Genomic DNA, 13,096 nt, shown 5'->3' with positions numbered 1-13,096 from the left:
AAAACGTATGTTCAGCTGCCCTTCCAAACACGATTTTCTAAGACTTAAACTGCGTAATTGTGTATCTCATGTAAAGCTCCTCGGTTATTTTTCTTTTATACAACCAGTGCTGGAGTATGCCAGCGTAGCATGGGACCCTTACACTAAGATTAAACAAATTGAGCGGGCTCAAAGGCAAGCAGTTCATTTATATAATGTAAATATTCCCATCAAATTTTCCTACCGTACTAATGTTGGCAAACGACATTCAGCCCCCTGAGTACAGCAGACATGAACAACAGATTCGTTTCTTCAAATATTTCTGAACGACAAACTCGCTACCCATCCATCACCGTTTTTCTCTTTTCACGCACATCTCCGTCTTCATTTACTAATCAAAGTTTACAGTTCATTTATTCAGTATTTTGATCTGCTACACAAGAAATAAATACACGAACAAAGGCAATGAAAATGGTGCCCTTCCACTCTCTGAAAAAGGGTGACCTGCGAAGCTAGACACAGTCCACGGAGTGCACGAAACAAAAGGCATTTGGTTGTCATTCGGGAAGGAGCAAACTTCCAAGCCAATTAGCTGAATGAACCTTCGAATGACACAAGTTTTGTTCTTGCGGGCAAACATGGATTTGCCTGCGTCCCTCTGGCGTCGTACGAGTCTTACGTTTGTGTAACACACAAACCCAATCCGCTCTACCACTAAGAACACCGGACAGATCCCATTGGGCCGTTTAACGTACGAGGTTAAACCTCGCGCCACTACAACGGGATATGTCAGCCATCAGTACGGACAAGAAACTTATAGCTGCGCATGGCCGCCCCCCTCTCCCCTCCCCCTATTCTCCACTACAGATGCTACTCCAGGAGGGGTCGGTGTGGCATCTCGATTCCCTCCTCGTGAGAGTTGGACTGGCCGCGGAAGCGCTGCAAAAGGCCAGCCCTGTCGCGTGTGGTCAGCAGGCGCTGGATATGGTGCAGCCCCGTCTGCAATGCCTACACCTTGATGGGAGAGAGAGAGAGAGAAAACACTTTATTTGAGCACTAGTTGGGCCAACGACGAGTGGTGACCAGCGCTTGGAGGGTGCCGGTGACCTGAGCTGCTCGTTCAGCAAGTCCTTGCTGGACTTGAGGGTCCGAGCTGCGTAACGCCGCCTCCCAGTGCTCTTTAGAAGAGATGAGAGGGAATGAGCTGTGGGGGAATTGCCAAACGATATGAGAGACTGTTTCGGTGGCTCCACAGTCGGGGCATTGGGGAGAAGGAAATATTGAGGGATAAATTGCATGTAGTCTGGCGCGACAAGGGAAGGTATTGGTTTGTATAAGGCGCCAGTATCGTTCATCTGCGATAGAAAGCGACCAGTGAGGTGGAGGGTAGCGCCGGCGAGAGAGGCGGTAATGGCAGGTAACAGGCTGTCACGGGCTGATTGGGCTCCATGGGAAGGGATGCGACTTGGCCCAGCTCGGACGGTTAGCTCTCGAGCTGCAAGGTTAGCCGCTTCATTACCTTCCAGCCCCGCATGGGCTAGAGTCCAAATCAGCTCCGCGTGGGAGGTGGGAGGATTTTGAAGAAGAATTTTGAGAGCCTGCGGGGAAATGTTTAGCACGGGCAAAATTTCGAATGGCCGTTTTCGAATCAGAAATAACAATTGTTGGTGTAGGCCGGTGAGTGAGCGCAAGTGCAATGGCCGCCTCTTCCGCAGTGGCAGGGGAGCGCGTTACGATAGTTAGTGATTGGTAAGGGGGTGCTTTAGGGTCGAAGAGTGCGGTGACTGCATAAGCATTGTGGTGGCGATAACTAGCGGCGTCCACATATGCGGTGGTCGGGCCCATGGAGTATTTTCGGGCGAGCACGCATGCACGATGTTCACGGCGTTTAGCATTGTGCTCCGGGTGCATATTACGGGGAATTGGCCGAACGAGTAGGAGATTGTGTAAGTCAGGAGGAATGCGTACTCTCTCGTCAGTAAAGGTCGGTGCATGAAGCCCGAGCGAATCTAAGATAGATCTGCCTGCAAGGGTGGTAGAAAGGCGAGAAAGTTGAATCACAGAGTGGGCTTCCATGAGCTCTTCAGCTGTGTTATACATGCCTAGGCGTTCCAGTTTGGCAGTGGAAGTGCTTTGAGGGATTAGAAGCGCCGTTTTGTAGATTTTTCGTATGAGGCAATTTACTTTATGCAGTTCTGTTTTAGTCGGATTTAGATATGGGAGAGAGTATGTGATGCGACTTATCACGAACGAATGAATTATTCGGAGACGCTCAATTTCGGTCATTCCCTTGTTGTGGGCTGTTATGCGACGGATGAGGCCCATAGTTTGATTGACATGAGAGGTCAGCTGGGAGATGTATCGGGTGTTGGCTCTGTTGCGTTGTATGATCAAGCCCAGCACTTTAAGTATAGAGACACTTGGCACGGAATTATTCTGAATTTTGATCGCTATGTCCGGAGTGTAGCATGACCGGCGGGGAGTAGGGAGGGTCATGAGCTCCGACTTAGTAGAGGAGCACTCAAGACCGGCGAGTGCCGATTCCGCGACTACGACGTCTGTGCCTGCCTGAAGCGCCTCTTCAATTTGTGCATCACTACCCCCGGTGCACCAGAGAGTGATGTCATCGGCATACAAACTATGTTTAAGGTGTGGGATTTGAGCTAAGCGTTTAGGGAGATTAAGAAGAGCCAGATTAAGAAGGAGGGGAGAGAGGACTGCTCCTTGAGGGGTACCAACTGAAGGCATGTGAATAGTGTCGGATACTAGGTCACCGACGTGTATTACAGCAGTACGATCAGTGAGAAACTCTTTAATGTAAGTGTAAACTCGCTGCCCGGGGTGAGTCATTGCCAGATTTTGGAGGATAGTTTGTGTGAGACTCTATCAAAGGCTTTGGTGAGGTCTAAGGCTAGAATAGCAGCAGTATCTACCTTAGATGGAGGGATGATGATCTCATGGTGGAGTTGGAGGAGGAGATCCTGGGTCGAGAGACCCTGCCTGAAGCCTAGCATTGTGTGGGGAAGTGCATTGGCCTGGGTGAGATGTTGAACTAGGTGGGTATGAATTACGTGTTCAAGAACTTTAGCTACGCTGGAAGTTATAGATATGGGCCTGAGGTATTCCAGTTTCAATGGTTTTCCAGGTTTCGGTATCAATGTTATTTTAGCGTGTTTCCATGAAGAGGGAAGAATGCCTGTAGTCCAAAAGTGATTGTAAAATTGTGTAAGGATGGAGATGGAGTTGTCGTCCAAGTTTCGGAGGAGTTTATTGGTGATACCATCTTGTCCAGGCGCCGAGCCAGGCCGGATCTTCATGAGTGCTGCTCTAACTTCCGCTTCTGAGATTTCCCTGTCCAAATCCGGATTACTATTGCCTGCGTATGCCGGGAGCGCTATGGTGTTCCCTTGGGCTATGTAAAGTGTACGAAGCTGTTCGAGGAGTTGTGTATCATCACCGGGAAATTGTTGAATGATTTTCATAAGCCGATTATTAGTAGCTGCGCGCGAGTGACTGGGATGTAGCATGTGTTTAAGGAGGGCCCAAGTACGCCTCATACTGAGGTTTCCTTTCATCTCTTCACACACTTGGCTCCACTGTGCTCGGGCGAGCTCAGAAGTATAAGATTCTATCAATGTAGCTAGGGTGGCTAACCTTACTTTAAGGCGTTTATTGTGTTTCTGCTTGCGCCACCTACGCTGTATGCTGCGATAGGCCTCCCAAAGATGATGCAGGTAGGAGTCTACTGTTTCCGCAGGTATTTCAGGGTCCACGCGACTGTCGTGAGCGCGTTTGTAATCGATAATTTGATTGACCCATGACTGATACGTGTCAGAAGTAATCTCGGTTGGCTCCGACATGTGCACCGCACAGGTTTTCCTAAAGGCATCCCAGTCAGTAAGAAATAGTTGGCGGGGACGGCGGGCAATTTCAGATCGGAGTCGTAGATCGAGCTGTACTATGAAATGGTCGCTTCCTAGGGTATGTGGTGTGCAGAGCCATTTAACGTCGGTGATTCCGCGCGAGAAGGAAAGATCCGGGGAGGTATCTTTTTGCACGCTGTTGCCTACTCTTGTAGGGGTAGAGGGATCGGACTCGATCGTAAAACGCTGAGCCTGCGTGAGCTCCCATAGGAGACGACCCTCGCGAGTAGTGTGTGTGTAACACCACGCCGTGTGTGGGGCATTGAAATCGCCTAATATGAGTAGAGGATGAGGTTGTGAAGCCTGAATAGCAAGGTTGAACAGTTGCTTGAATGTGTTTGAGTGCGCACGGGGGCTACTATATGCGTTGAGTATATACAATCGGGAGGCTTTCCGTTTGGGAGGGTAAAGGACAACCAAATCCTGTGGGATATCAATACGTTCCCCGGGAATGTTACGCTGGACCAATACCGCAGTGTATGGGTTATCCTTGGATTGTAAGACCTGATAGCCCGTCAACTTGACGTTCTGTCCGGGTTCTTGTAATGCTATCGCAAGAGGAGCTTTTGGTTCTGTGGAAAGAAGTAACTGCAGGTTAGAGCGCTTGCGGGTAAAGCCTCTGCAATTCCACTGCCAAACAGAAAACGTGGCATCCGGCTTATTCATTGTCAAATTCACTAGGCGGGAGGGGGGTATTTTGCGGCAAATTTCGGTCGCTGGCAGGGGCGACAATTCCCCGAATGCAACTATGTATATCGGCCCGAAGCGATTCAATGGTTGCCTGGCATGGCTGCATGGTTGGCCAAGAGGATTTGGTGGAGTTGTAGATATTCTTCCTTCTGCTGCGCGAGAGCTGATTGGCATGCAGCCTCGACCCCAGCGAGACGATCGTCTGATGTGGAGGATGTGTCGGAGGAAGTGGCGTTAGCCGTGGCTTTGCGCTTTACAGGGGGTGGTGCCTGGGAGGCCGGAGTTGGTCCTGGGAGGCCGGGAGGCCGGAGGCCGGAGGCCGGAGCTGGGAGGCCGGAGTTGGCTGCTCCGATTGAATGGGGGGAATATCGGGACGAGCGTGGAGTTGTTGTCTTAAGAGACTATTTTCGCGCTTCAAGGCTGCATTTTCTTGTTTCAAAGTGAGGATTTCTGCCCTGATAGCTTGCAATTCTTTAAGAATTTCGGTTTGCATATCAGGGGAAGATGAGACACGCGAGAGCAATGATGATGATGGAGCACTGGGAGGCGAGCGCTGGCAGCTCACCTTTGCTTTCACGGTGCCCGATGGTGAGAGCTGTGAGGCATCGGGGTGACATAGGGGTCGTCCATTGGGAACAGTTTCCGAGGCCTTGCCAGGTTGCAGTGGAGGAAAGTCCGTGGCACGAAGAGTCTTCGCAGAAGCTGCAGCCTTTGCGTACGAAACTGCAGGTCGGCGTGGTTGGTAGCGCTTGGGACACGCTGCCGTCCCAGTAGCATGAGGGCCTTCACAGACGATGCATTTTGGAACACATGGATGATTTTCAGGGGCATTGACTATTCCGCAGGTTGATCACCGAGAGAGGACTTGTCCAGTTGGGCAGACATCGCGTCGATGTCCTGGCCGCCAGCATAAAGTGCAGGCTTCTGATTTCTTGCGAAAAGGCTTGCAGCGGTATGTTGCGGCACGATACCGAACCCAGTAAGGGACGGAAGTTCCATCGAAGAGAATTTGGACTATGCTAGAGTCACTCAGCCTCCTGGCGTCGAGCACTCCGAGTCCAGGGTTGAAGTGGCAGATGCTGTGGAGGATTTGTTCTGGGGTTTCGTCGGCTGGGATATTGAAAATGACGCCCGTCGCTGTATTAGATGGGGCGGGTACGTGCGTGGACAACGGGTATTCTTTTTCATTCAAAGTTAGCGCCTCGAGCTTCGCATACTTCTGCGCTCGGCTTTCATCCAGGGTGCTAGCGATGATGAAATTTGCCCTCGCGTGAATGCGGATTTGGTCCTCTTCATGGGGATGTAGTCCCGCTTGCTTCTGCACAGGGTCAGCCAGAGTAGCCAGAGGAACATGGGTGAGGGCTAGACCACCTCTCGGTCGAAGGATCACTTTGATGTCGTCCTCCGGCAAGGGGAGCACCGGCGGAATCGTGCGCGCCGCTCGACGGCAGCGTCGACTGGAAGAGGCATTATGAGAAGAAGATGCGATGGCAGACTTGGCCTGGAGCGGTTGTTCATGAAGGGATTGTTGGCGGCGACGAATCATCACCCAAGAGGGGTGGGCGAGGTCCTCCGGGGCGATGTCATCTCCTTCGACGGTAACCTCCATCATGCTGCTGCCGGGACGCTTACCACGGCCGGCGCGCTCGTGCAGCGGAGTGAAGGCTGACGGCACGTGCTGTGGCTCGCCTCGTTGTAGGTGCCCGTAACCGCAATTTGTGGAGGGGAGGTCCCGGCAGAGGCAGATCGCGTTGCGCTGGTCCACCTCCAGCTCCTTCTAGCGTCGGGGCCCCAGTTAGACGCAGGGCAGCGCGTACAGCACAGCCGAGGAGGTTGTGCCATGGAACGCGTGCAGCGCCGCCTGGTGTGAGTGGCCATTGACTTCAATACAGTCCATCATCATCATCATCATCAGCCTATCTACGCCCACTACAGGGAAAAGTCCTCTCCAATTAATCTCCAATTATACCAGTCCTGCGCTAACTGCGACCAATTCATCCCCGCAAACTTCTTGATCTCATCTGCCCATCTAACTGCCCCCCCCCCCCTGCCACGCTTGCCTTCTCCAGGGATCCACTCTGTTGCCCTTAATGACCAAGGGTTATCTTGCCTTCGCATCACATGCCCTGCCCACGTCGGTTTCTTCTTAATTTCTACTAGTATGTCCTTAACACGCGTTTTGTTCCCTGACCCACTCCGCTGTCTTCTTCTCCCTTAATGTTACACCTATCATCTTCCGTTCCATTGCTCGCAGAGTCGTCCTCAATTTAAGTTGAATCCTCTTAGGGAGCCTCCAAGTTTCACTAATACAATTATTGTATGAAACTCTATGGCCTTGAAGGCTGGCAGCAACGTGAATGGGCAGTCAGGGAGCAACCAAGGGACCAACCATAGGTGCTGGAGTACGGAAGAGGCCGTGGGTGGAGTGTGATGAGCGGTGTCGCGTGTCAAGCCCCTCTACCTCCCCGAGTGCAGCATCAGGGCTTGCGTTTTGGCCTTCACGGCTCTCCAGGAAGGCTGCAACCGCTGCCAGCACCTCCTGTAGGCACGTCTTAACTGTAAGACAGTTTGCCGTAGGGCCGTGGTTTCAGTGTTTCACACCATCGGAGTAGATCGCAACCTCCACGGTGCAACCTCCACTTTCAAGGTAGGGTTACCGTTCAGCAAGGCTTGGAAGGGGGCTAGTTCGTGGTGTCTCAGCATCTTAAAGTGCAGAGGTGCGCTGCCTGTGCACTTTAAGGTGGTTACCGTTCCTTTTCCTTCTCCCTTCACTTCCTCACCGCTTGACGTACGAAGGCATTTGACATTCCGTAATCACTTCCTCAGCGATGGCTCGGTGACTAAGGCGTCGTTCTGCCCAGCGCGAGCTCGAGGTTTGTCTTGGGCGGCCGTCACAGATGTTCTTCCTGACGGGCGGCGATAAAACAAGAGGCGGCAGTTACCACATTGGGCGGACATAGAGGGTTCAAGCTCACCGAAATTAGTCCCTAGCCCTCCACCTCGGCGTACCACCGAGCTGGGTGTGTCAAAGGCGCTTAAAGGCTCTATTTGAAAAAAAAATTTACTTGCCGAAGTCCTTACCACTAATGGTGGTGGTACGCATAGTTCCATTTTCCCGAGGACAGGATTCAGAGGTGAGGAGGGCGGAAACGGCCTAGGCTCTCGCCACCTTCTCTACCCCGTCCTAGATGTTTCGGCATTGGGTGTTAGGCGTGCCACTCACCTGCCAGACATGTGGCCAGTCTGCGGGGCTTGGCGCGCGCGCAGAACAGGCCCATAACAGCAACACGTGCAAGCAAGGCTGAGCAGAGGGAGCGGGCAACGTGCGCCACCAACAGCGTCGTCAGGGGACTCCAGCGCTGCACCAGAGCCGCAGTGAACGTCCAGGCGCGAAGCAGTTCCGCCACGAGGACGCTTAGCAGTGCAGCATCGCAGTCCAGCCACACCTGCAGCGGCAAAGTTGCAAGCGCTCGAGGCGTCGCTGAGGCTAGGCCCAGCAAAGGAGAACGAAGCATGGCAAAGCCGTCATGTGTGCCCGCGCTAAGTTCAGCGGCCCCCTGCCTGGCCGAGAGCCGGCCCATTACTCGTCAGTGTTGTGCTGAACGGCGTTCCTGGAACTAGTTCCTTTTTGGAGGAACGCCACGGTTCCATTTCGGGCCGGTGGAACTGTAACAGTAACTCGTTAGACTTTTGAAGGAACGGCAGCAACGGCGTTCCTTCTGCAAACGTTACATCGCTAGGAATTGGCTGTTTTTGATGCAAAGGCTCGAGTACAAAAATACACAAGTCGCTACGTCTCTATTTCTATAAGCTGGCCAATTTTCCCACCCTTCAGCGGAACATGCATACTCGGAGGTCAAAGGCAGAAAATAACCACGCAGCGGGCCGCAGCTTGTGCATGCTTTCTCGCCGGTTGAGCTTACGCGGAGTTCGACGGCTGAATAGCGCAGATGCCACGGGTTCATAGCGCAGACGCGAGGATTCCTTTCCCCTTTCATCGTTTTTCTGGGAAAACCAGGATGCGCGTCTGGCCGATAGAATTATTCCCTTTCCGGGAAAGGTTTCTAAGTCCGAGCGGCGTTGCAGGTACCTTGAGAAACCACCGTATATTGTCAGGAGTAATTATCCCATTAGTGCGCGCAAGCCGTGGGTGCGTTGTTGTCGAGAGAGTTGCTCTCGCTGTGAGGTCCTTCGAAGGGTCACCGGGATTGCAAGGTCACCGGGAATTATTCGGGATTGCAGGTTTGGACCCCTCGAAGGAAAGCGCGAGCTCGTTGTCGCCAGTTGCTTAATCCCAACGTTTAAGCTATCATGGACCCCAAAAAGTTCTATGCAAGACAAGGCGACCAACTACATAAAGACAGAGTTGGCTCCAGTGAATGAGCCATCCATTGCAAACCTTGCCACCTCGTCCGCACCCGATGATTTCTTTTCCTTTTAGGCAGCAAACCCTTCCAGCCGAGGCACAGGATCAGCTGTCGCGGTACCTGCTGGTACCAGTTGACTACCCGCTGTCGCAGATGAAGAACGTCGAGGGACTGCACCAACTTTTCTTCAAGTACAACACGTCAGTACCCTCTAGGGCTTGCGTGGAAGAGATCTTCAACATTGCCAACAAAGCGTTGACGGAAGAACGGGTTCGTCTTCCTGACTCCAACATCGAAATGCAACTTTTGCTGAGTTCGAACAAAGGACTCTACTTAATTGCGGTAGTTTATTCGGGCATTTCTTTCCCACTAATTGTTCCCACATTTTTGCGTTCATTATACATTTCTTTCTCTTCTGCCACATCCTGTAACTTTGTTATGCACTTAACTTATTTCTGAAGAACCAAAGAATCTGTCCTTTCTGTACCACGGCACGTGTTTTCTTGTTTTATCCTTACTTTTTATTTATTTGTGGTTGTTTATTTTACTTTATAGTGCCGCACTTTGAGTCCGATTATATTTTTTAGAGTGTAAATATTTGTTACGCACGTGATTAGGCTCCGTATTATTTCCTGTGCTTTTCCCTTATGAGTATTTCAAACCACATCTAATTCTTGAGTCGCGTCCACATACTTGGCTTTCTTTGGTTGTTTACTTTATCTACTACCCTGATTGTGTTCGGCCTACTTTGTAATTCTTGCGCGTAGGTTTCATGTGTGACTATGCTGTTAGCTTCTATTTTTTTGTTGTTATCCTCTTCCGACCTAAACAGGGATTGCGAACCTCGTAGCCATTATACTCGGTTACAACTCAAGAACGGCACCACCTCATGTAGTGTATCACTCCGCCAAAGCGCCGGACCCGTGACGTCAGTGCGCGCGCGTTTTGAAAGGGGTTTGCCATGAATGCGTGATATCGTCTGCCTTGTCTCACGCAGTTTGTTTGTCGTCACTGGAGTCGTTTATAAGCATATTAAGTCCAAAAAATCACGGGAACGCTCACGCCATGTTCAAAATATTCCCAGTAACGCCCTACTTGCGCCGCGCGGAGAAACATCCGGCTACGGTGATAAGGCACAGCGGCAACTTTTGGTGCCGTTCTTAAGTTGTCACCGAGTATACTTGTTCTGCTGTGTTTTTTTACTCGCAAATTTGTGCTGTATGATCCCCAAAGCTTCACTTTTGTAACCCGCTTACTAAATTCCCTGCAAAGGGGACTGTAAGGTATTTTATTAAACTGTAATAAGCATTCATTAAAGGCCTATGTATTGTTCCTTTCGACATGGTTTCTTATGCAGGACCTTTAATTACTTTCCTGCATGTGAGTAACTTTCTCTTCGCACATCTGAAGCGCAGTAACCTTACTGCGCATTTGTAAGACCGAAGTGGGAATAGTCATATGTGTTGCACCTATAATAGACGAGCACCAAAATTGCAGTTATACATGTCTGGAGTTTGTCCGGTGCTCCATGAAAAAAATCGTCTAGGAACGCTTGTTTGGGTTCTATTTATCTCCAAATAAACTGCTCCCGGCGGGGTTCATATTCCTATAATATACGTAGTTTCATGTGAGTTTTAAAATTCTTGTTTTATTTCGCCTCAAGGATATGACACCATATTTTAATTTTAAAGTGAAATGTAACGTTAATGTAACAACACGTTCCAATGTTCGAAGTGAAACTGGAACGCTCTCTTTTCGCAATAAAGGAACTTGTAACAGGAACTCGTTTCAAAATTGGGAAGGAACGAGAAACGCGCTTTCACTCCTATTTTAGTGGAACGTGTACAACATTGCTGATGAGGCACCACGCCTGTACAGAGCAAGCGGATCGTCAGCGGCCGAGTCAGCAGCCGGACGCCGAGAGAGAGCGAGACAGAGGGAAAGCGCGCGGGCGCGCGGGCGCGCGGGCGCGCGTGTGTGTGCGTGTGTGTGAGTGCGTGTGTGTGTGTGTGTGTGTGTGTGCATGCGGCAATGCCGCGGTGAGAAGAAAAAAGAATGGAGAACTGAGATAAGCATCGCGTCGCAAACTTCTCGGTCACCATTTCAATCGACTAGTTACTTTTTACGCTGGAGTAAGGCCAGGAATTCGCCTTAAAACCACGGAAGGGATAACTCCAAGTCTTCTCGGTAGCCCATACAGTTGAGAATAAAGTACCGCAGCCGAGGAAGACGGCATGCAAGAGGAAAATATTGGTAAACACCGAGCTGAAGCAGGACCCTGGCGCGGAAGGTGTGGCTTTCAAACGAAATTCCAACTTCTGGTGTTTTACGCTCCTAAGTTTCACCTGGGCTACAGGACGCGCTAAGGGTCGTTGAGTATAATTTAGACCACCTTAGTATCTTTTCAATGTGCATCTTAATCTCAGTGCGGGTATTTTCTCTTTTCGCCTCCAGGAAACTAACGCCATCACATGCACCACATTTTTCCCTTAAGCTCCACCTCGCACTATTCGAGGAAGCCGAAAGCTTTGTGGCCACGACCGGAATGGGTGCCGCGTAAAGCGGCTGAAGCCATGAACAATGACTGCAGGACAACTAAGACAGACAAAAAGGCTTTGAGAAAGCTTCGCACACAGTTAGGGGTGTTCTGAACAGACGTGAAGTGAATAAGGTGTCGAAGAACTTTAAGGGAAGTACAAGGACTCTTGCTTGAATCCTTCTTCGATGTGATTAGCCGTAGGGAAGAACGTCCATTCAGAATAATCGTTCAAGACGAGGGAACCTGGTATCTTGTCGCATAGCTATCGCGTGTTCAGCGATGAGCCCTTGCGTCGACAACACTTTTTTTCGAAACTCTCGGGAAGTAGCTGAGTTCCTAAATACAATCCCGTCCTTCTCCTCTTGCTTTTCTGTTCATACAGGTCAAGGCTTCGTTATACAGTATTCCTAACAAGGATGCCCGCATTGCAGCTTCCGAACGCATTGCTCTGCTGGGAGCGGTGAAGCTTCGACACAACTGGGGTGTCCCCGTGGGGGAGTTTTTACATTTGCTCAGTCTGAATTTACATTCCTGGTTTGGTGATCTTTACTGTGAAGAAAAGCAAAAAGCCACAAACCAGAACGGGCCATATCTACAGGGCGAAGGTTGTCCCCTATTCTGTAGGACTAATGCCTTGCCGCAGGGAATTCCTGAGCGGAAGATGAACATGTTACAAGGTGAGGTGTCTATGATTGCTTGATTTTTTCGTCCTGTTGAGAACGCGAGTTTGTCTGTACATGTCAGAGTGAACGCATTCAATACCTCTTTATTTGAACTCGATTTCTTCACTTACAAACTACCCAGAGACTCTTCTATGTAGTTCTCTGATTTAAATTTAGCCTTGGGAATAATTTCCCTTGTTGGGAGTATAAAATGAAGTGTGTCATCGGTGTGTGATTCTGTGCGCTCTAAAGCGGATAAGACAGCAATCGCGGCTACGTGCATATCGCATACAACTAAAAAAGACCTTGAAGCCGTACTTTAACAGAACCTTCAAGGCAAGGCCTCAACAAACTAAAAAGTAGTAGGTTTCCAGTGGAGCTCATAGCTTCTTTGACGAAAAATCTAAAAAAAAATAAAGAGCGGAGTGGATTAGGTGGAAGCCTCAATGGTGGATCCGTACGAGCATCAGGTTTCACATAGGTTGAATTAAATTAGGGAGCACCGTGATGTGTTCTCCATTCCACTGAAACGAAGAGCATGCGCAGAAAAGTAACAAATGCGTGCATGCTTAACGGTGCAATGGATGATACGTGTGCGGCGCGCGAGACATGCTACGAAGTTTGTCGATCACAAGGAAGCCGTTGTGTTCCCTATTCGCTTGTTATGTAACTGGAAGTAGGCACGGCAGAGAGTAAAGGGGCACTGACCTAACTAGGACTTGTTTCAAGCCATTGGACATCTGGCCCGTAGCGGTGAAGCGTGCCAACCTTCCACTTAAAAACAGAGACAATGACTAATCCAAGAACTACAGGACAAAAAGAAGTTTTCAAACCATACACCACGCTGTCAGCGCCTGAAGAGCAGTGTGTCAGCATCCCCAGTTTAATCCTGTAAAAAGCTGAAGTATCGTGACTGCTCGATAACACTGCAGCGTC

At 50.2% G+C, this 13,096-nt stretch overlaps 1 protein-coding gene across 1 annotated transcript in view; it reads right to left on the bottom strand.

Moving 5' to 3' along the window:
• The window catches only part of LOC144168770 (pecanex-like protein 4), a 473,206-nt gene that overhangs the window by 259,693 nt on the left and 200,417 nt on the right, over positions 1–13,096 (bottom strand). Inside the window, exon 10 of the mRNA XM_077697735.1 lies at positions 7,816–8,038. Within this exon, the coding sequence (XP_077553861.1) occupies positions 7,816–8,038 (223 nt within the window). The remainder of the gene's footprint in view (positions 1–7,815; positions 8,039–13,096) is intronic.

This window comes from Haemaphysalis longicornis, unplaced genomic scaffold (genome assembly GCF_048455015.1).
Source record: "Haemaphysalis longicornis isolate Haplotype H1 unplaced genomic scaffold, Haemaphysalis longicornis Haplotype H1 scaffold_2, whole genome shotgun sequence".
Lineage (NCBI taxonomy): Eukaryota > Metazoa > Arthropoda > Arachnida > Ixodida > Ixodidae > Haemaphysalis > Haemaphysalis longicornis.
Note: the sequence above shows the minus strand (reverse complement) of the source record. Positions and strands in the feature narration are given on the sequence as shown.